Raw genomic sequence first — 23,844 nt, 5'->3', positions numbered from 1 at the left:
TGAGATAGATGGGGGAGGAAATTCTATGGATACCTTTAAGGATAGTGCAGAGAGGGAGGTTTTTGTGTTGCTATGAAGTCCCTGAAGGGTAGTGGTGACAGTACCAAAGATAGGTATGGTTGATTTCACAATTTTGAGGACCTGATAAGCTTCTTCCTTTTTGAAATATGTGAACTATATAACTGATCATATTTCTCTTCTTACCCTGGCTGCAAGGAAGCTGAGAGGAAACTCAAGTTCAGTCATAGACACTGTTTTAAATTTTATGGTTCCTGTATCTGTTTGTATTCTTTTTCTCTGCTCTCATTTTTCTTCTAGTTTATCACATCTTTTGTCATAAGCCAGCTCAAATCCTTTATGGACTAGACTGGGCAACATAATGAGACCCCATCTTTATAAAAAAAAACCAAAATTAGCCAAGCATGGTGGTGCACACCTGTAGTCCCAGCTACTCGGGAGGCTGAGGTAGGAGGATTACTTCAGCCCATGAGGTTGAGGCTGCAGTGAGCCAAGATCTTACCACTGCCCTTCAGCCTGGGCAACAGAGCAGAAAACTAAACAAAACAAAACTCTTTATGGAAAAAAGTTGGAAGCGTAAGCAAATATAATAAACACAAGCATATACGTTTGAATTTTTTCTCTAATTATGATAATACAAACATAAATCATGAATCTGGAGATACACTTTTATCTTGATTATTTTCTAAATTTAAAGTTAATTTGGCTTGGGGGCCAAAGATTTAAATTAGCATAATTTAGAAAAAGTATAAATTGGAAAAATTAAAGAAAACACAAATTACGACAATATTTGTACCGTTTTTATTTGTAAAAATAACCATCTGAATGCATTTCCATAGTATATTACAGTTAAGTACTTCATTACCTTATTAGAGCATTCAGTAGTTGTAAAAGTATTAAACTGTGCTTGAGAAGATTCAGATTGGTTCAAAGTCATTCACTGAACTAAAAGACATTTTCCCCATTTTTACAGTCATGACATTTACCAGAGTCATTCAACTCCAATTTACATAGGAAAACATTATAGACAAAATCCCACTGAAGTCATCAAACAGTATTTTATGCTGTTACAAATATGTTATGCAAAATATAACACTGGCACCAGATTTGTATCATCGTGCTTTGCAAAGATATATTGCACATGCTAAAGCATAAAATATGTAGACAAAAACTACCAAATAAAAGATATTTGCATTGAATTTTTAGATCACTGCATAAGAAACGCATAGAATTACATTTTATACAAACACTCAGATTGTCACTATCTTAAAACGCTTTTCCCCTATAATACTGACCTATGGTTTACAGTTTTGTAAGAAGAAAGCATTTTAGCACTGCAAAATCAAACAATTCCTATAGAAAACTTTAGCATTTTCATATTTCAATGCAAGTAAAAGGGGAAACAGGAAAAAAAACACTTTATACATTCAAAGAAAGGTTGAAATGAAAACTCACTGGTATCATATTGCTCTGATAACACTCAAATGAAAAAATACAAAACATTCCACAGAACATTTTCAGAATATACAAATATAAAAAGGCACTCTAACTTCATATTACAAGACAAAAAAGGGATGAGTTCTTCAACCAACACAACATATAAGCACAGCAAGTCGCTCAACAGTACAAAGAATAACTAGTGCAGCAAATCCATTTGATGTTCTTGTTCTCATTTAATAATAAAATGATAAATCAAGCAGTGTTTTACTGCCTAAAGTACCAAAACATAGTATGGTGCCCTTTTAGTAGTGATAAATAGAAATCCCCTGAGCTATTTACTGTAGAATCATAGCAAATTTTAGGCAATTTGGAGATAGTAATGCATTTACCAAAGACAGGCAGACACTGGCAAATAAGTAAGTGCAATGAAATATGATCCCTGTGGCTGTGGTTAAAATACAGTCTAAAAATAACAAGTAAAAGCACTAAGCAACTAAGACTCAGGTAAAAACACATCTTGTTTTTTCTTAAAAAGCTGTGGTGCAAACATAATTTTATTTCTAAGAGACGTCATTAAAACACAGAAATGATAGTTTTTGAAGTCACTTTTGAAAAAAAATTTAGTCTTGGGGGAAGGGAGAAAGAAAGCGAGAAAGAGAGAGATATCAATTGATGTAAGGAACAGTTTGTTGTGAGCATGATTTCATTTTGTTCCTTTGTCTTCCTTCTATGAGTAAGAGAGTGGGAAAAAGTCAAAACGCAGCTCCATGGAGATGATGTCTCATGGTGAGTCACTGCTTTGCTGAAATGATCCTTGTACTCTCTGCTACTTGACAGGAAAAATGTTAACGCTGCTTTGCCATTAAAGCAGGCATTTCATTTCCTGCTTGAAATGCCAACTGAGCAAGATTTCCATTCACTTCTAGAAAAAGACACCGCAGTATATTGTGCTTTTTCAACACTGGATCGCTCTTAATTTTCAGTGTTTTGGTAACGATAAGGTCGTTATTGCTCATTAGCAATTTATCTGCTTTTTAAAAATTCATCTTCTCTAAACAAACAAAAAGGATAGAAGGAGGGGAGCACAACACCAAGAATTCAAAAAACAATGGTGGTGGTGTGGGAAATTTTCAGTGAAATTATTACCAGTTCAATAAGTCCTTTGAACAAGATCTCATTTGTGAAGAACCCAATAGGAGTTTTAATTAAATCCAGGATATTAAGTAAGATTAAAGTTTTACAGCTAGATGAAAAATATAATACAGTTATCTGTCTTTGATCCAGATATGATAGAACACTATTTTTGAAATATCTCACATATACTATAAAACAGAAATTTCCAGGGTGGAAATGGAACTCATTATAAAATGTCAGGGAGTCCTGCTCTAATTCGACACATTTCTTTCCTGTCTCTTCCTCAAGTAGAAAATTGCACTAGAGCTGGTGATTTTTATTTCTCCTCTTGGCACATGTGCCCACACACTGCCATCATTTCCCATTAGGTTACTGAGACTATGTGAGCTTTTCAGTGTACTTATGGTAATTTCTGGATATTTCTTTGGGCTGCCTTTGTGCATATGATCCACTACACATTTGAGTTTTTACCTCACAGAAGAGCATCCAGACTGCAATATCTTCTAAACTCAACTGGCTACAGACTGTGGTAGCCCTCTCAGATCAACGCGGAAGAACCTGAGGGTCAGCTAGAAACCTTAGCAGTGGAAATGCTGGGTTGGCCTTAGGGCTTTTGGCTAGCCCAGGGCCAAATGTGTTTTTCCACTTTTGTTATTCTAAGTAAGATACAAAGCAATTAAAATAGAGAACAAATAATGGATGTCTCCTTGCCATTTGTTTCATTTCAAATAAATATAAACACATTTACATCAAAAGTATATGGACATTTTCTCTAGTTTGGCAAAAAACAAAACAAAACAAAAACCCATGGTCAACACATCATCAGTTACAAATGTTAAACTCTCAACTAGAAATCTGTGTCATAAGAAATATAAAATACAACAAAGACTGGTACACAAAAAGATTACATTTTAACTTCATAGAAAAGCTACTTCAGTTCTCACTTGCATTTTGAAGGAAAAAAATGTAAATCTTCCATTTTAGACTGAAGCCTTTTGGTCCTCATGTGTAGCTGGGCTGATGAACTACATACACACACATGCGCATATATATATATATATATATATACATGCACACATGCACACATATGTGTGTGTGTGTGTACATGGGCATAATTTTTAAAGAGTCTCATTCTTCTTTTTGTATAGCTGTTCCAGGTGTGGAACGGGGTCCATTTGACCTAGAAGCTTTGGCAGAGGGAGCAGACACAGTATTCACTATGTTGATTTCATCATCAAGCAACTGGCAATTGGCTTTACATTCTAAATCACTCATTTCTCCTTTCTGCTTTCACTTTTTTATTCCTTTTTGCAGTCACACTTTTCACTCACATGGCACGACCTTGACTGAGAAGCTCAGTTTACTACTGGTGAACAACACTGATGATTCTGATGTTTTTAAAAAGTTAGTATTTTGATTTAAGAGGGAATTAACAAAGGGTAGTTTCATGTTAATTTTGCATATTGTGTCAAAGTTCTGGTGCAATATCATTTCACCTGAAATGTTATTAGATAAATTTGGATTCAATCACTTAAGTGAAAATTAGTCACAGGCTTGTTATAGGGAACACTGTGTTAAACAAAAAGAGCAAGTTCAGTTTTTCAATTAATCTGGCAACTTTAACAGAGGTCCTCAGAAAGAAGTTCTGGATATTTAAATGCTTACTATAGAGAGGATATAAATAGTTGGACTCTCTAAAAAGATTATTACAGGCATTATTTCTGAAGATGAACACCTTTACCTTTGGCTTCTAGTGAGGAAGTAAACATCAAAGTGAGAAGAGGTTTGAGGCATTTCCTATCTACCTCTTCCCTTCCCTCCCCGGGGACATGAATGTCACACTGATAGACTTCTGAGAACTCACCACTAAATACATGAAAAGAAAAATTATTCATAGTGAACAGCTGCCTCTCTGTTGTATTATCCCTGAAGAACAGGAATTAAATATATCTTTTATTCTTTACTTAAAATGAGAGGTAGACTTTCACAGATGTATCTTAGATCTAAAGAAAATGTGAAACAAAACCAAACTGAGGCCATCTGTGTGAGTGTTCCACCCAACAGCCTCACTGCCCTTCCTCAATTAATTCCTTCTCTACTAACTTCTGGAAGCCCAGGCCCCAAATAATACTTGAATACAACATGAACCTGGAATTCAAGCTTCTTTCCTTTCCTCCAACACAGGTGATCAAGGAAAAGCTTCTACAGTCCAAAGTCAAAACGTTTCCGAATCAGAATCATTTTCATTGTACCCATCCTCCGAGCCTACGTTGTTACTGCACAGGCTAACCATGCTACCCAGATTGGAGAGGGTCGTCCTGCTCAAATTGTCTTTTTTTAAACAAACGAAGTTGACGGCCGTCATTGTACTGGAAGGAGAAAAAGGCATCATGGTAGCCAAAATGAGGGCCAGGCAGTCAGCCACGTCTTTGTTAGGAGCACAAGCCAGGGCCGGGGTATGACCTGGGCGTAAATGCAGACAAGGCAGTGGTTAGTCCTGGGGAGTCTAGAGGAGGCACGAGCATTCCACAGTACATCTCGGATGATCTCACAGGTGGAGATGTATGTTGAGTTAGAAATCATGCCAGGTAAAAGGAGGAGTTACTTCTCACAAGTCATGCTAGGGGTGAGGCTAGAGGGGAGAGGGAGGGGGAGACATTTTATGGAGGGCTTTTTATTTTTGTTTTCAGCTCATATGACTATGACAAGCACGATATTATCCAAAGTTAGGTAGGATTCCATCCTTCATTTAGTGAACAGAAACACGAGGGGGTGGGTGTGGGACACAATTCCACAATAAACAGCAACAGGACAATCAGGAAGATGTTTCCGCCTGAGAGCACACGCACACCATGAGCCTCAGGCCTGGGCCTGAGAAGGACTCTCATTCTGAGAACAATGACTTTCCATTGTTAGGTAACTGTGTGTCCGATTAGAAAAAGTATTGAAAATTAGATGACTGCAAAAGTGAATAATGAAGTTTTGTCACTTCATATATGCTTCCTAGAAAGTAGACACCAATAATTGGTTTTAGAAAAATGGAATCATTTCAGTAGATCAGACAGAGGAAAGCACTTTGTTTGTAATTAAAAATTTACTATCATTTAGGAGAAATTTACCAATTGTTTTGTTTTTGTTTTTGTTTTTTTGATGGGGTTTCACTCTGTCACCCAGGCTGGATTGTAGTGGCATGGGCCTTGATCTCACTGAAGCCTTGTCTTCTGGGCTCAGGCAATCCTTCCACCTCAGCCTCCCGAGTAGCTGGGACTATAGACGTGTGCTACTATGTCCAGCTGATTTTTTTTTTTTTTTTAATAGAGTCGAGTTCTTGCTATGTTTCCTAGGCTGCTGTTTAACTCCTGGGTCAAGTGATCCTCTGACCTTGGCTTCTCAAAGTCCTGGGATTATAGGCGTGAGCCATCACACTTGGCCTAACAGAATATTTTAAAATGGCCACTCACCAATCAAAGTCCCAAATCTAAAATGTAATGGATGTGAGAAAATTACTATGCTTGTTATAAGTAGAACCATGTTATTCTCTACCATTTTAGATTCAGTGGGTCCAGTCCAGATAAGAAAACTGTCTTAACTCATAATACAGGCTCTTTGGAGAGGCATATTAAGTCTTTGAGTTGATTATTTCCCTTATCCAACCTTTATTCTACTAGCCTGAAAGGGTTAGCTGCCTTCTCGGCTGGCCAAAGTTCCCACTATGCAGTGAGTAGGGCAGTCGCTCAGTCATCCAGAGGAATGGCTCAATAAAACTCAACATTTTGTTGTTTTGTTTATCATCACCTGCTCTCCCCATCCTGCCCTTTTGGACATCATTCCTTTTTCCCAAACAAATGAGAATGGACAGGTAGTTTAACATTCCAATCCACAAAGGTAAGGGATAAGTAAAGGAATTATGGTTGCACTGCTGTACAAAATTGCCCCAAATGTTCCCAGGTCTTTGGGATGCAGGTCCGCACCAACCCAAGGCTCTTGTTCCTAAGGTTGCTATCAGCTGAACAAACCTTCAATGCGGCAGATTTACACCAAGGAAAATCAAAACTAATTTATTCTATTCTCTTTGACCATTTTGGAGAAAACTTGTGGGCCTCTGCATGCCAACCCTAAGTCTACAGTAGCGATAGTAGAGTGAGGGAAGGTGAAGCGGAAAACCAAGGAGGTGGAGTAAAAGAGAACTTTCTGCACTTCCTAGATGAGTCAGGTGGGGGACAGAGCAGGGTACATGCTAGGACAAATGGGGCTGCAAAATCAAAACTAATAAGAGTTAGCTAATGATGTCAATATGGCTGCTTACTTCTGAGAAATAGGCATGAGCTGCTAATTCCAACACCTGTAATAAGCAGTTGAGTTACATTAACGCATTATAATACTTTAATTAAATGTCACATTTAAAAAATTACATAAATATCCAGAAGTTCCTTTTTTGCTCCCCAAGGTTAATAGGCATTGTGCTTAAAATTGCAGTTTAGTACAATTCTAGTGGCTATTTGCTTTCAAAATTTCTTAGGAAGCAGAGTAGAAAGCTTCTGTTAAGATTTAGTTCATTAGAAAAGGAACATTATACAGATCAGGGGAAGCTTCGGTCCTAGACATTAATTAAGAAATTTTACTCTCGTTCCTCAAATTTCCATACTGGGAATATGAGTTCTGATCTGTACTTAAAGAAAAAAAAAAGCTTGATCTCAGAATGAACTTAAATACACTCAAAGATCTAGGTTTTCATTTGAGCCCCTGAGCATGCACTAATGACATGTGTAATCCCTAACTCTTCAGCATTTGCAATGAAAATTTCGAATGCCAACTTGAAACCCTTTTAGTGTGTCTAAAATATTTTAGCCACGGTGCTGAGGAGTTAGAGACCAGCTGCTGGCATTACATGCAAAATGGACAGCACTGGTGGGCTACAGGTAGACTATGTGATTTACAAAAAGACAGACAGGACGAGTTATCCTTGCTTCATTTCTCACACACATGGGACTTCCAAGGGGGACAGAATTCTTAACTGCCATTTAAACTAGCTCCTATCTTTCTCATTTTCCTCTGGCTTCAACTAGCTTATGGCAGGTACCTGCAGTCGCTGTTGACTTTTTCGACTTACCATTTTCATCTACAGCAAGTACACAGGCCCCTTTGGCCAGCAACTCCTCAACTACCACCTTCAAGCCATTGCGCGCAGCAACATGGAGGGGTCTGAAAAACACAAGACTGAGCATCAACTGTGGCACATATTTGGGCAAGAATGTGGCATTTTCATTGGCCCATATCACAAAAAGGAAGAAATACTTAAGAATCCACAACTAGTATATGGATGTTTTTACTTAAAAAAAAAAATTGCTGACTAGATCTTTTCCAGGTTCTACTGATCCAACTGTTCTTGTATGTTTGGCCCAGATCTTGCTGCCTCTCAAACAATCTCAATGACAGTAAATAGGAAGACAGAGGAATAACTCAAGTTTGGTGTGTTTTGCAGGTTTTTTACTGCTTGATTTCTAACACAGAATTTGAATCACTGTTTCACACAGTTCAACAATATGACTGGTATTAATGTCACCCATATATGTGTTTAATCTCAAACCTCCTTGTTACTACTAAATGCACACAGATGTTTTACTGAATTTATAATACCTTAAAGAATTATGTCGGCTGGGTATGGTGGCTCACGCCTGTAATTCCAACACTTTGGTAGGCTGAGGAGGGCAGATCACCTGAGGTCAGCAGATTGAGACCAACCTGGCCAACACAGTGAAACCATGACTCTACTAAAAATACAGAAATTAGCTGGGCATGGTGGCAGGTGCCTGTAATCCCAGCTACTTGGGAGGCGGAGGCAGAAGAATCACTTGAACCCGGGAGGCGGAGGTTGCAGTGAGCCGAGATGGTGCCACTGCACTGCAGCCTGGGTGACAGAGCAAGACTCTGTCTCAAAAGAAAAAAAAAAAAAAAAGAATTATGTCAAACTCAGTATATTGTGCTATAAACTGCATAAGAATCCTTTTTTTTTTGGCGGCGGTGGGGGACAGGGTCTCACTCTGTCACCCAGGCTGGAGTGCAGTGGCACGATCACAGCTCACTGCAGTCTTGACCTCTTGCTGGGCTCAAGTGATCCTCTGGCTTCAGTCTCCTGAGTAGCTGGGAGTACTGGTGCAAACCACTGTGGCTGGCTAATTTTTTAAATTTTGTGTAGAGAAGGGGTTTCATCACGTTGGCCAGGCTGGTCTCAAACTCCTGGGGTCAAGTGATCTGCCTGCCTTGGCCTCCCAAAGTGCTGGGATTACAGGCATGAGCCATTACACCCAGCCAACAATCTTCTTCTTTGAGACAGAGTCTCACTCTGGAGTGCAGTGACACAATCTCAGGTCACTGCAACCTCCACCTCCCAGATTCAAGTGATTCTCCTGCCTCAGCCTCCCAAGTAGCTGAGATTACAGGTGTTCACCACCACGCCCAGTTATTATTATTATTTTTTGTATTTTTAGTAGAGATGGGGTTCCAACATATTGGCCAGGCTGGTCATGAACTCCTGGCCTTAAGTAATCTACCTGCCTTAGCCTCCCAAAGTGCTGGGATTACAGGCATGAGCCACCATGCCCAGCTTAAGAATCTTAAATGAAAAAAATTCCTTTGCCTTTAAAACAAATGCATAAATAATTTCCTAAAGCGGAAAATGAAACAGCTTTTAGATCTTTCACACTGAGGGTTACACTGAATTCTATTAAAATATAATCAAGACAAATAGCTTAGAAACTCTTCAAATGTATTCTGGGAACCTGATTTGTAAAACTGTCATTTTCCAGTCAGAATACATAATGCTAATACATAATACAAATAGTTTCCCTAAATATGTCAGTCCATAAGATTTTTCTAACAGTCTACTAAATTTATAATATTGCCCCAGAAATATCAGCAAAGAGAAACACAGACCTCACAAAGTTCTATGAAGACATATCAAAAGAAAGCTTCTAACTAAAATTGCCTAGCTTGGTCAGCACTTGTAGGTATGTGACTGTCACCTTCATGCAGGGGAAGCCAGGTCTGCATCTTTCACCACTGTGCTCCCCAGAGCTAGTCTGGCATATAGGAGGCTCTTTATATTTGTTGAATAAACGACTATGACTCTGGGTTCAAGTCCAACATTAGTAGTTACACTTACGTCTGCAGTGCATTATTTTTTGCATTAATAAGGCTCTCGTCTTGTATCTTGTCAAGTATTAACAAGGCACATTTTTCGTGACCCTAATAAAGAAAAAGGAAGATAAAAAATATGGGACAGAGACACAGAAAAGTTACTGAAAAATTTTTTCACTGTAATTTAAATTGAAAATGAATTTCTTCTGCCTCACAACATTCTTTAGGGTTATTTTCTGAGTCATTTTTTTCTTCTTAATAGCAAATGGGCTCCAGGCACTGTAAGAGTCCTAATAAGGTCTATTAGAACTTGGTTAACATAAGTCTGATCCAAAATATTAACAGTGCTAAGATAAATTTTAAAATTAATGCCCAGAGAGCTAAAGCAGATGCTAGTTTAGCTAGGTCAGCTGGTAAGTAGGGAGTAGAATTAGGAATATTGTTTGAATCTTTCAACATTTAACATACCTCAAAAGTCCCATACTGACTCCTATTTCAAGATATCAGTTACTACTTCAGTGATCCATTTATTCCATTTATCCTTGGAATTCCCATTACATCTGTTATCTATATCATTCATCATCGTTAATTGCCTTATATTGTGAAGAAACCCTATTTCAGGGAAACACATTCTTTTCTTCCTCAACCAGTGGAAGTATCTCTCCGTACCTTGTGAAAATTAGGTGGTTAATAATTTTTGAAAATCAACTGATGAGTCAGAGACCCCTTTGCAATTTCAGGCCTGATACCCTTTTAAGGGGTCACGGCTCCCTAAGCCCTTGCTAATCAACATGTGTCCTGCAGACCAGCCGCATTAGTATTACTGGCAGTTAGAACTGCTGAATCTCAAGCTCTGCCCCAGACCTAATAAATCAGAATCTGTTTTTTCATAAAATTCCCAGGTGATTCATTTGCATGATCAAGTTTGAAAAGCATTGCACTTATATTCACCAAAACACTATACCTTGAAATAAACTTCATAAAGCTGAGTACTTTTTGTGGTTCCCATGGGCTTCCCAGAGCATGAAGTGAGAAAATGCAAGCAATGAAAGGAATGGCTGAGACTTCTGGTACCATATAGGTAACACTGACAATATTTTAACTACATTGAAATAAACCACCACCATGGTGCTAACTGGCTTCAGACTATAATACCTTATATGGGAGACCCTTAAATATACTTTTAGAAATGTCCATGGAGGTTTTATTCTGAGGCACTGCTGTTGGAGTGTAAACTGCTGTGACCTCATAAGAGGGCAAGTTGGTCTAAAAATATTTATATCCGGCTGGGTGTTGTGGCTCACGCCTGTAATCCTAACACTTTGGGAGACTGAGGCAGGCAGATCACAAGGTCAGGAGTTCGAGACCAGCCTGGCCAGCATGGTGAAACCCCATCTCTACTAAAAAAATACAAAAATTTGCCAGGCATGATGGCACACACCTGTAGTCCCAGCTAGTCAGGAGGCTGAGGCAGGAGAATTGCTTAAACCCAGGAGGCAGAGGTTGCAGTGGGCTGAGATTGCACCACTGCACTCCAGCCTTGGCAACAGATTAAGACTCCATCTCAAAAAAAAAAAATTATATCTTTAGATCCTTAGACTCAATAATTCCACACTTAGGAATTTATCTTAAAGAAATGAGTAAGGATGTTTATAAAAGATTTCTCTGCAATAAGCATTATTTATACAGATTGAGCATCCCAAATTCAAAAATCTGAAATCAAAAATGCTACAAAATCCAAAACTTTTTGAATATTGACATGACACTCAGACTTTTGGATTTGGGATAATCAACAGGCATAATGCAAATATTCCGAAATCCAAAAAATTCCTAAATCCAAAACACTTTCTAGTCCTAGGCATTCAGATAAGAGATACTGAACTTGTACTCACATATAATTGAAAATGAGCTATATGTCTAATAATAGCAGATGGGTTGAATGAAGGATGGCCCATTTCTAAGCTGAAATACTACATATCTTCTAAAATACCATAAAACATGATGTCTAAAAGACATTATAATATACTATTCAGCAACAAAACCAAGTTTTATAAAATCAGATATGTGATATAAAAAGATAAATTATATATATGTGTAATTTATCTTTTATGGAAGAAGGAATCTTGAGCAACATGTGAACACATTTCTACTTGAAAAAAAAAAACACATTCTTTGCATTGAATTACACACCAGAAAAAAGCGGGGAGGGTAGAAATACACAAAGATCTATTTATTTGCTTCACAGTAGAGTATTTTTTGGCTGTTACTACAATGTCTTCAAATGCAACAAAAGGAAAACAAGTAAAACTGCTTATACTTTACAAGCCATCTAACTAACGTCCTAACTTTTATGTGGTACCAAAATGTGATACAACAACCAGGAAGACAGATACAGTGGCAGCATCAAGACAGACAGACTACAGCAAGAATGCAAGTGGCAAGCGCCATGAAAAGCATGTCCGCATCATCCGTGTTGATGAAGCATATCTTCATCAACCTAGTGGGTCTGTCTTTTCCTTCTCACCCTTCAATTCCACTTTTAGTTGACAAGAATCTGGAAAAATGTACATCTTAATTAAGAGCCACGCTACACAGTTCTGAGACAGCATTTCAGTGGTATTATTACCATTATTACAACATGAAGTAGCAATGTTTTAAATTCATTTACATACTTTACTACAAGCCAAATGTAAGGGTGTATTCAAGTCCTTATCCTTTACGGTCAGATCAGCCTGGGCACTGTTCACCAAAATATCTGTAGAAAAAGCCCAAAAGAGGGTTACTTAGATGAGATGCTAATCACATGCATTATGAAGAAGTTACTACAAACATAATAATATTTAAATTAGTACAGCCCATATAATCATATTTAATATTTTTTTTTTTTTTTTTTTTTTTTTTTGAGACGGAGTTTCGCTCTCGTTACCCAGGCTGGAGTGCAATGGCGCGATCTCGGCTCACCGCAACCTCCGCCTCCTGGGTTCAGGCAATTCTCCTGCCTCAGCTTCCTGAGTAGCTGGGATTACAGGCACGCGCCACCATGCCCAGCTAATTTTTTTGTATTAGTAGAGACGGGGTTTCACAATGTTGACCAGGATGGTCTCGATCTCTTGACCTCGTGATCCACCCGCCTCGGCCTCCCAAAGTGCTGGGATTACAGGCTTGAGCCACCGCGCCCGGCCCATATTTAATATTTTTAAAGAAAAAAGGGAGTAATTTATTGTCATATCTGTGCTATCCAAATTCGAGGTTAATAGGCACTAATTTTAACTGCTTTTACAGTTCATTATTTCCATTTAAAATGATTCTGCTGTTAAACTTGGTTTCTAAAGAATTTCACTGCAGATGAGTGGGCTCTGTGACAAGGTCCACCAAGAATCAAAAAACAGGGAGTGGAAGATGCTTGAACAGGCAGAATCAGGTGACCTAAGTAAAACTGCTAATGGCCCTTTTCCACATGTATATACTATGAGAACAACTGATTTCTTGATTTGACATTATTTTGGTTTTTGGATGGGCATAAATGTAAAGTCCATACAACAAGCACATACCCACAGCGCCTGCCTGCCCATTCTCAGCAGCCATCATCAGTGCTGTTTTCCCTGAATTATCTACTGCGTTCACTTGAGCATTGTGTCTCAGAAGAAGCTGCAAGCACTCCACATGATCGGCAAATGCTGCCGCGTGAAGGGGTGTCCTAAAGATTTAAAACAAGTATTACTTCAGTTTCCTTTAAACTTCATTCTCGTTAGTAACTGCCCAGGAAACATGTACATGGTGTTGTCTTAAGGATTTAAAACTTCTCAGTTTATAGACATAGTGATCAGGCCCCTCCCTCTAAAGGTCATCCAGGGTAGACACTGAAGTCACCTATGTGACTGGAACCCCCCAGATTTCGGGGGGTGTATGTGTTGGCCCTGATAATGAAATCAGTGTCTTTACTGACTCTTTAAAATTAAATTCCAGTGAGCCTACTTTTATTTTTGAGACAGATACTTTCAAAATTAATCCTTAAATCTATAGGTTTATTTAAAATAAAAATTTAAAAGCCCATCATATCATCTATTGTGGATGCTTAATTTCTTTTAGAGGATAATTTGGCATTATTAATCAAAATTTAAAAAAACTACAGCAATCCCATTACTGGGCATATATCCAAAGGATTATAAATCGTTCTACTATAAGGACACATGCACACGAATGTTCATTGCAGCACAGTTTACAATAGCAAACACCTGGAACCAACCCAAATGCCCATCGATGATAGACTGGACAGGAAAAATGTGGCACATATACACCATGGAATATTATGCAGCCATTAAAAATGAGGAGTTCGCGTCCTTTGTAGGGACATGGATGAACCTGGAAACCATCATTCTCAGCAAACTGACACAAGAACACAAAACCAAACACCACATGTTCTCACTCATAGGAGGGTGTTGAACAAGGAGAACACATGGACACAGGGAGGGGAGCACTATACACGGGGGTCTGTTGCGGGGGAGTTGGGGGGACAGCGGGGGGGGGGGGGAGTTGGGGAGGGATAGCATGGGGAGAAATGCCAGATATGGGTGAGGGGGAGGGAGGCAGCAAATCACACTGCCATGAATGCACCTATGCAACATCTTTGCATGTTTTTCACATGTACCCCAAAACCTAAAATGCAATTAAAAAAAAAAAAAATTAAAAAAACTATTAACCCTTTAACCAAGAAATCCAATTCTAGGTCTTTATCTCTCAGATATACTTAACCATGTGTACAGACACATATATGAGAATGTTCACTCCACCACACTTTGAAACAGCAAAATATTGGAAATGACCTAAATGTTCTTCAATAGAGGGCAAGATGAGCAAATTACAGCATATTCATTCAATTAAATAATATGCAGCTTTGGGAGGCCGAGGCGGGTGGATCACGAGGTCAAGAGATCAAGACCATCCTGGTCAACATGGTGAAACCCCGTCTCTACTAAAAATACATAAAATTAGCTGGGCACGGTGGTGCGTGCCTGTAATCCCAGCTACTCAGGAGGCTGAGGCAGGAGAATTGCCTGAACCCAGGAGGCGGAGGTTGCGGTGAGCCGAGATCGCGCCATTGCACTCCAGCCTGGGTAATGAGCGAAACTCCGTCTCAAAAAAAAAAATAATAATAATAATAATATGCAGCTTTAAAAAAATATGATAAATCTATATGCTTTGGTATGGAAGGTTCTCCAAAATATACTAAAAGTAGAGCATTGTTATAGAATGCTACCATGTGCAAAAAGAATACACGCATATACACATATGTATGTATATATGTTTATAGATATACACAGAAAATATTTAGGACAATATAAAATTTGTAAATAACAGTGTATAGTAGCTTTCTCTGTGGAAGAGGCTAGGGATTCTGGGCTAAAAGGACATTTATTTTAATTATATCCCCTCTGAAATATTAAAAACCATGCTTATCCATTATTTTTTCAATTAAAAACATAGATGCTTGGCTACTCTGCAACTGCAAAGCAGAGACTAAGATTCATCAAGATAAAAGTCATGCCGTTTTAGGGTTACTTACCTGCCTTTGTCATCTCTACAACTGACGATACTGGAATCTATGGCCCCAAGCAGCAATGATGCACAATTCCCATGGTCATTTATTCTAAAATAAAAATGGGTTTTAATGTAACAATCTCACTCTTTTACATTGTATCCCCTCCTAACCCATCTTCCTATGTACTGTATATTTGATAATCTCAAGCATTTTTAAAAAATCGAACGTAAATATTTGTGGTATATGTTTCAATGGCATACACTTATGGTATTGAAACCAGTGGTAACCCCTAGCATTACTTCAGAACCTCTATATCCAGTAGAAGTTTATTGCACTTATACAAGGTACCATGTTAGGTGTTTTGGAGATACTAAAGTGGAATAAATATGCTTCCCTCAGATTTAAATTTTTTCTGACTCTTTTTCACTTACACTTTCTTTCTTGATCTATTTTATGCCTCCAATATCTCTCCAAGCAAATGGCCCAGCTACATATAAAGGCCAGAGACAATGTAAAGAGAAAGCATCCTCAGGTCTTAGGCCCCCAGACTAATCATGGAAGTCCTGTTGAACACAGACTCCCAGACTGACTATGGAAGTCTGACTTAAAGTCACTGTATCCACTGAACAATTGCTCACCATTGACACTGGAGCAAAAATTAAATTTATCAGAAAAGAACTTACAACATACGAAAGATGAAGAATTTCAGTATATGAAAAGTTGTCCTAGTGTGAAATGTCTTTCTAACCATCTGTAGGCATACGATTGTCAACTCTGACTTATTTTTAGAATTTGGCAGACAAATGTGAGTTATACCTCAAGAGTTCTCCACATGTGTAATGCACTTCTCACTCTACCCCTTCATGAGATTTCCCTAGGGTGGCAGGTGTGTTCCTTTGGAACTGTGGCACTCCACAAATAGCTCTGGGAAAATCATTAATAGTTTGCTATCAGATCTACTTGTCTTTAGCAGCAAAATGGAATATTTCAGTCTTATCTGTAATCTAAAAGCTTTTTTTCCCCTAAAAAGCAACTTTTCTATGTGTAGTTAAAATAATTAAAACAATACCATTAACTCTCAGCATTTCTACTTACATTGCACAGTGCAGTGGAGTAAAGGGATTACCGATGAATTTGCGAAAACATTTTTGCTCCAAAAGTACCTCTATACAGTTTTCATTACCTGTAAGAAATAAAAATCATTTAGGGAGTTTTCAAGAAAGAAATTTTGTTCAACCCAATGTGCTTTTTCATTAAGTATTGAGTTTTGGCTTATGAATTTTCCTGAATTGGCTGAACATTCATTCTCCATGGGATAAAATTAACAAAATGCCAAACTGTTATTAACTATGTTCACAGGTGTTCTGAGACTTAATGAACAAATAAAACAATGAAGGCCATATGGTCTGGTGGAGAGAAATAGAGAATACAACTCATTTGCAAGCAGAATATATTCTGTGTTATGCTCAGCTCTTGAAAGATAGATGCTTCACACAGGCATGCTTCAATTCTTCCATATTTATAAGAGGAAATGTACCTTTCACCCATACAAATACTTCCACTTACAGTTACATGTTCCAGTGGAGAGGCGAAACTGTCATTAGTAGAAAACAGTATTCGAGATAAGACATGTGAAAAGGTTTTGACTGTAAAATACTACGTGTGTTTTAATTGGCCCCAAGAACAGTTCTTGGCATATCATGGCCACTCAGTAAGCACTATTCAAATAAGTAGATGAATGAATATGAGAGATTGTTTTCAACAAAATGGCAGGTGGTTTTCAAATCAATTGAATTTGAGTTAAGTAAGGTCCTAGCTGTCAGCTTGCTTGTTATGTGATCTGAGTCAATTTAGTTGAGATCTCTGAGCCTCAGTTTCTCACATATAAAAAATTGGACTAGGAATATCTCCCCTATCTATGTCACAGGATAGTGGGAACTTTATTCAATAAAGGGCCTCAGTGTGGTTTCTGAAGTTCTATACAAACAAGACAGATCTCAACATCTGGTATTGTCTCGCAGGAAGAAGGGTGATGGTTCCACAGCCTGACTAAGCATTCCTTCATTACAGACCTGGTAAAAAAAAAAAAAACAAAAAAACTCTATCTGTGGTTCTCAGTTATAAGGTGAGAAGATATTACCATTTGGCGTTGGAACAGATTGTCCTGAAACTCTTGGTGGTTGAACTGAATGCTAAATTAGTGAAAGTTCCCTAATGATCTACCTCAGAATGATGAAGATTGGACAATTTGAAGTATTAAAATACAAATCAAACCTTTCTTGTATCTAAAAAGAGAAAGGCAATATTGGTTTCAGACAGATTAAAAAGCATATGAAGTAATAAATATAAAAAGCTGGCAGAGGCCAGGCACCGTGGCTCATGCCTGTAATCCCAGAACTTTGGGAGGTCGAGGCGGGCAAATCACTTGAGGTCAGGAGTTCAAGACCAGTCTGGCCAACATGGCAAAACCCCATCTCTACTAAAAATACACATACAAAAAGAAAAACTCCCAAAATTAGACAGGCATGGTGGTGCATGCCTGTAGTCCCAGCTATTCGGGAGGCTGAGGCAGAAGAATTGCTTGAACCCAGGAGGCAGAGGTTGTGGTTAGCTGAAATTGCACCACCAGCCTGCGTGACAGAGTAAGACTCCATCCCACCACCCCCACCACCCCAAACAAAGCTGGCAGCTTCAGGCAAGTTGTACTATTTAGCCTTCCAACTAACTACATGGAACCCTCATTCAAATAGTCCCTGACACCTCAACTGTTCCAAAGGATCTAGCTTAGGGTAGCATCCACACATAGCATTCCTTAAATGGGGACTATATGAACCCCAATTTAGCAGTTTGTGTAGGTAGGACTGGAGGTGACTGAGCTTCTTTCAATATTTCAAAGTGCCCAGTGAAAAGGAATCTGGGAAGATGGGAGCTTGAAACTCAGACCTGGGCAAAGCCTGCACTGAAGGGTGAACTACTTAGGAGAGGACTGCTCCTCATCCCCTGCCTGTACCTAGAAAGGCCTAAGAACACAGACACCTCTCACCCTGAACCTGGGGAGATGATGTGTCTGTGTCAGGTTTGCCGCCTGCCATGATAATCAGCACTCTCACTGCATCCTTCGCCTCTTGTAGGTTCTCTAGCGCCAGAGAACTCCACAGCTTGACCCAGATGGGGGTCACCATTAGTAGGTAAACAAACAAACAAAAAAACAAAAAACACAATCCTCTAATGGCAGGAAGGGAACAAAACTAAATTGAAGAAATAGAAAATTCAGCTCTTACTGAGGCAGAATGAATGAAAAAAAGAGGACTATAATGAAAATATAATGAGAGGTCTTAAATTGATATAATTAGAACACACACAAAAATGCCTTTCGTGGAACTATTAATAGTTTCTAAATTAAAATTTTAATTGATTAATTGAAATGTAAAAATAAAATTATAGAAGTAAAGTAAAAAATATATGGGAAAATATCCATATAATCTTAGGGGTAGGAGACCTTTTGAAGAAAGACTGGACACTTGGAAACCATAAAAAATCTGATAGATTCATGTACATAAAAGCTCAAAATCTCTACACGGAAAAAGACATCATAAACAAGGAACAAAAATATTCATATTTCTAAGACATTCATATCATTAAACATTCATCATATCACATTCATATCATTAAGACAAGGTGCTCCTACAAGCATACAAGAAAAGATAAATAACTCAATAGGAAAAGAGTGAGCAAGGGATGGAAAAAGTAATTTCCAGAAGAGGAAACACAAATAGCCAATACGTGTACTATTAGATAGGGAAATGCAAAAGGAAACAAGATACCCTTTTTTTGCCCTTCAAATTGACAAAAATTTTAAAAGGTGTTATTCTGGGTTGGGAAGCATGTGGAAACACTAACTTTTATACAAATGTTTGGTAAAATAATAAATTTTGATATCCTTTTTGCAAAATAATATGGTATAATTAAAATTTAAAAATATACAAACCCCCTTACTCAATAATTTTATTTCTGGAAACTTATCTGACAGAATTTATGGTACCATAATATGGACACACACATTGATGCATTGTTCGTAATAGGAAAAAAAACAATCTGAATGTCAATCCACAGAAACCTGGTTGAATAAATAATAAATTCTGGTATACATATTGCTATGAAGTAATATACAACTATTACAAGATCAATCCGTATTGATACATATTGATTTGTAAGAATATCTGCAATATAATTTTAATTAAACACCAACAAAAACAGTTATAGAATGGTTGTTGTTATCCAGTTTCAAAAAACAGATACACATTTCTTTGTCATTATTTATATTCTCAAAGGAAAAATTATGAAAGATACACACAGAATTACATTAGAAAGTAGGTTTGGAAATGGTAACAATTTTACTTCAGATACTTTGGTACTTTGGAATTGGTATAATTAGCATGCATTTTTAAACTAAAATAAGTGAAATACAAATTTTAACATCTCCCAAATAGTAAGTACGACAAACTTAATGGGGAATATGAAACATAAAAGAGAAATACCAAAAGATGAATCATGTATCTACTAGTAATCAATTGTGACAGGTTATTAAATCATATATATATATACACATATATATGTATGTGTGTGTGTGTGTGTGTGTATATATATATATGTGTGTGTGTATATATATATATATTTGGTTTTAGCCTTATTATTTTAATTCCTTGTGGGATCCCTGGTTATATTACATAGATCAGAAACTCTGAATAAAACTGGTCTTTTAAGCTTATCAGTTCTGATTAAGAGTTATGTGTTAATGATTAACTAAAAGGGGAAAGTGAATTTTAGTCAATTAAGACATCGCAGCAGCTATGGAGGGGTAAGAATTATTGAAAAAAAAAAAAAAAAAACAAAATATGCAAAAAAGGTATCTTGGTGCAGAAAGATTAGAAACCGTGGTTTGGAGAGTTATACAAGGCTCTCACCTCCCCTGAGCTCACAGTGGTCATGGGGTAGGAAGTCTGATGGAATCAGTCAAATGATAAGCAACTTACCATTGTAACAAGCCCAGTGCAGTGGCGTGTAGCCTTGGTTATCTTTGAAACAACAGTCCTCTTCAGAAAGAGCCATTTGGAGCAGCTCACTCAGCCACGTGGCGTGGCCACGAGCAGCCGCATAGTGCAAGGGTGTCCTCCCTCTGGAATCTTTACAGAGAATTGACACTTCTTGTTCCAGCAGCATTTGCACACATTCCTCGTGTCCTGTCATAATCTGATACATTGCAATTAAAACACAAAACAAACCTCAGAAGACTCAGGAAGCAAAGCAATTGGCTAAGTGGGGCTGGGCTTAGAGCAAGTGGACATATGCCTGAGTCTTTAAGGCAGGCAGGCTCTGCCCTATTTCAAGGGCAGAAGACAGGACAACCTCAGCAAAATTCATAACAGAAAGATCTGTGAACATCAGCATTTTCCAAACATTTCTTGCCTCTCCCAACAACCATGAAAGTTATCATGATACAGCGGTAAACATCAGCTTTAGAATCAGGAAGGTGTAAGTGAAATCTTGGCTCCCCTGTGATAGGTCAGTTTGCCTCTCTGTGCCTCACTCTATTCACCTGTATATAAGAATAGTAATAACACCTCACAGGCTCTCAGCCTGTTGTACAGCCCACAGGAAGCACCCAAGAAGTAAAAACTATGATTGTGACAATGATCACATAGAGTTTTTCTTCTCTTCATTTACCAGCGTGCTTGGTACCAGCCCAAAATAGCAATTTTATAATTTCTGTTGTATTCACTTAGTTTATTTGGCATGTTTAAAAAAGAGTCCAGAGGATGCAAGTGGCTCAAGCCTCAATCCCAGCACTTTGGGAGGCAGAGGCAGGAGGATCACTTGAGCCCAGCAGTTCGAGAACCACCTGGGCAACATGGCAAAACTTCATCTCTACAGAAAATACAAACATTAGCTGGGCATGCTGGCATGCACCTGTAGTCCCAGTTACTGGGATGAGGCTGAGGTAGGAGGATTGCTTGAGCCTGGGAGGTGAAGGTTGAAGTGAGCTGAGATTGTGCCACTGTACTCCAGCCTGGGTGATAAGAGTGAGATCAAAACAAAAACAAAAACAAAACAAAACAAAAAACCACTTCAGCAGATGTGTGCAAATAATTGTGCACAGGAGATGTATTTTGGCATTATTTGTAATGATAAACAATTAGAAACAGCATAACTACTTAAAACCAGGTAATCATTGAAACAAACTATGGCACCTGAACACAATGAGGTGTTAAAAATCATAATGCAGAAGAAAGTGACATGAAAAAAGGTCCTTGATACACTAAGAGAAAACAAGCAGATTCCAAATAATATCTTCAGTATTCTCTCTTTTTAAAATTTAAAACAAATCTATAAATAGAAAAAAGATTGGAGATAATATACACCAAAAAGTGGTTATCTCCAGGAGGTATGATTACTGGTGATTGTGATTTTCTTCTCTGGGCTTTAAAAAAATATTTTGCAAATTTTCTATAATATACATGTATTTTGTAGTCAGAAAGCAGAACCAATTTCACCAACAGTAGGAGTTCATGCATCTATTATCACAATCTAACATAAAATCTTAAGAGCAAAATCTTCCATTACTTTGCCTTTGCCAAGGATTTTATAATTTCTTTTTGACTGAATAAGGTTAATTGGTTATATTAGGAAACAACCTTTTGCTGAAAATTCATAGAATGAAAAGAAAGAAAATAAGCTCATTAAAAAATTGTTTGACTAAAGCTGAGAAATATGTACATACCCCTCTGTGTAAAGCTGTGCATCCCAGGATGTCAACAGTGTCTATGTTGGCATCCTTTTCAAGTAACAACGAGACAGCATCAATATGTCCATATGCGACTGCAAGCATCAGTGGTGTTCTAGGCAGAGAAATAAAGTAGGCTTTTAAAAAGGAGATTTAAAAAATATTCATCACTACCAGTGGGAGGACATTCTCTTTTTCTCTCTCATTCTCTTCGCTCTCATCTTGACAATTGCTTAATATTTTCTGAGTGTCCCCAATTTGCTATATGCTATGCAGAACAAGCTATCCACCTCCGCTCTGATGGCCCCATGGAATGTTGTTGGTGAAATGATCCCTAGGGATGAGGCAAGGGAAGCTTCCTTTCCAATATATTCATGTTAATCTCACCATTTTCAGACCTATGTAGCATTCACCAGATATCAAGGGCAGGGAGTATGTGTATGTAGAAGCCCCTCTTGCTTCCATCAGAGCAGCTCTACTTTGTAGTATTCTGTGTTGGACTTCCGCTAAAGATTTCATTTAAACAAAGCTTCTTTCCCTAAAGAAAAGTCTGACAAGTCTCAGGGAAAGAACAGAGTGTTGTGATGCGAGAGGAAGGTGAGATTCTGACTATGACACTAATTCACATGCGTGGGGCTAGTCACTGCTGACTTTTTGCTCTGCATTTCCTATTTATAAGAGAAGATTAGGTGGGGAATAAGCCAACAGAAGGAAATTACTTCGAAAAAACAAACTTGAGGAAGAAAAGACATCTGAAGAATTTTAATAATAGAGATAACCTGATGAGGTCTCTCCTATTTATTAATTAGAAAATGGCAATGGTGTAGCTGTTTCAGAAGAGAATAAAAATGGGTGGAAAGAGGGAACATAAATAAGAGCCAGGAAACATGGCCACAGCCCTTAAAAAGATGATCCTTTTTATCAAGACATGCACACACCCACCCCTTCATGCTTTTCTTGGATATAGGTACTGTAATATAAAGCCTCCTCATTAGTCCAGGGCACTCGCCCAAATACATTCCCCCAACTTCCCAGTTCCGCAGTCAGCCCTTGTAACAATCTAACAAACCAACCCAGTAGCTGTTGTGATTGAAATGTCAGCCCAAGGCCACGTGTGAGTGCACTTACTGTCCTTTGGCATCTTTCACATCCACCACCTCCGGGTTGTCTGCAATTTCTAGTAACAGCCGTAAACACAGTGTGTGACCATTAATTACTGAAAAAGAAAATAGTGGACATTCTTTTAATAGAACAACACTATACATATCTCTATCAAGTGATTTTACTTATTTATTTATTGAGACGGAGTCTCCCTCTGTCACCCAGGCTGGAGTGCAGTGGTGCAACGTCATCTCACTGCAACCTCCATCTCCTGGGATCAAGCAATTCTCCTGCCTTGGCCTCCAGAGTAGCTGGGATTACAGGCATGCACCACCATGTCCAGTTAATTTTTGCAGTTTCAGTAGAGACAGGGTTTCACCATGTTGGCCAGACTGGTCTCAAACTCCTAGCCTCAGGTGATCTGCCTGCCTCAGCCTTCCAAAGCGCTGGTATTACAGGCATGAGCCACCAAGTGACTTTTTCTGAGATGGAATTGCGCTCTGTCGACCAGGCTGGAGTGAAATGGCATGATCTCGGCTCACTGCAACTTCTATCTCCTGAGTTCAAGCGATTCTTCTGCCTCAGCCTTCCGAGTAGCTGGCATTACAGGAATGCGCCACCACGTCTGCTAATTTTTGTATTAGTAGTAGAGATGGGGTTTCACCATATTGCCTAGGATGGTCTCGAACTCGTG

The 23,844-nt window shown here is 38.3% G+C and overlaps 1 protein-coding gene across 5 annotated transcripts in view; it reads right to left on the bottom strand.

Moving 5' to 3' along the window:
* Nucleotides 1-796: 796 nt before the first annotated feature.
* Nucleotides 797-23,844, bottom strand: part of ANKRD44 (ankyrin repeat domain 44) — a 348,906-nt gene continuing 325,858 nt past the window's right edge. For 2 of the 5 annotated variants that reach the window (XM_021667764.2, XM_021667768.2), the window contains exons 19-28: nt 23,178-23,265; nt 22,047-22,164; nt 20,302-20,518; nt 16,364-16,451; nt 15,293-15,376; nt 13,281-13,426; nt 12,402-12,484; nt 9,755-9,837; nt 7,703-7,794; nt 797-5,055 (exon numbers count right to left, since the gene is read on the bottom strand). In XM_021667764.2, the coding sequence (XP_021523439.1) occupies nt 4,808-5,055; nt 7,703-7,794; nt 9,755-9,837; nt 12,402-12,484; nt 13,281-13,426; nt 15,293-15,376; nt 16,364-16,451; nt 20,302-20,518; nt 22,047-22,164; nt 23,178-23,265 (1,247 nt within the window). In that variant the 3' untranslated portion in view covers nt 797-4,807. Of the gene's footprint in view, nt 5,056-7,702; nt 7,795-9,750; nt 9,838-12,401; nt 12,485-13,280; nt 13,427-15,292; nt 15,377-16,363; nt 16,452-20,301; nt 20,519-22,046; nt 22,165-23,177; nt 23,266-23,844 lie in introns of those variants that run through there. The other 3 variants (XM_021667769.2, XM_021667771.2, XM_064373214.1) reach the window with 2 other exon arrangements.

The sequence above is a fragment of the Aotus nancymaae genome, unplaced genomic scaffold (genome assembly GCF_030222135.1).
Source record: "Aotus nancymaae isolate 86718 unplaced genomic scaffold, 86718_ANA_hifiasm-v0.15.2.pri h1tg000008l, whole genome shotgun sequence".
Classification (NCBI taxonomy): Eukaryota; Metazoa; Chordata; class Mammalia; order Primates; family Aotidae; genus Aotus; species Aotus nancymaae.
The sequence above is the reverse complement of the archived record's forward strand: the minus strand, read 5'-3'. Positions and strand labels throughout refer to the sequence as shown.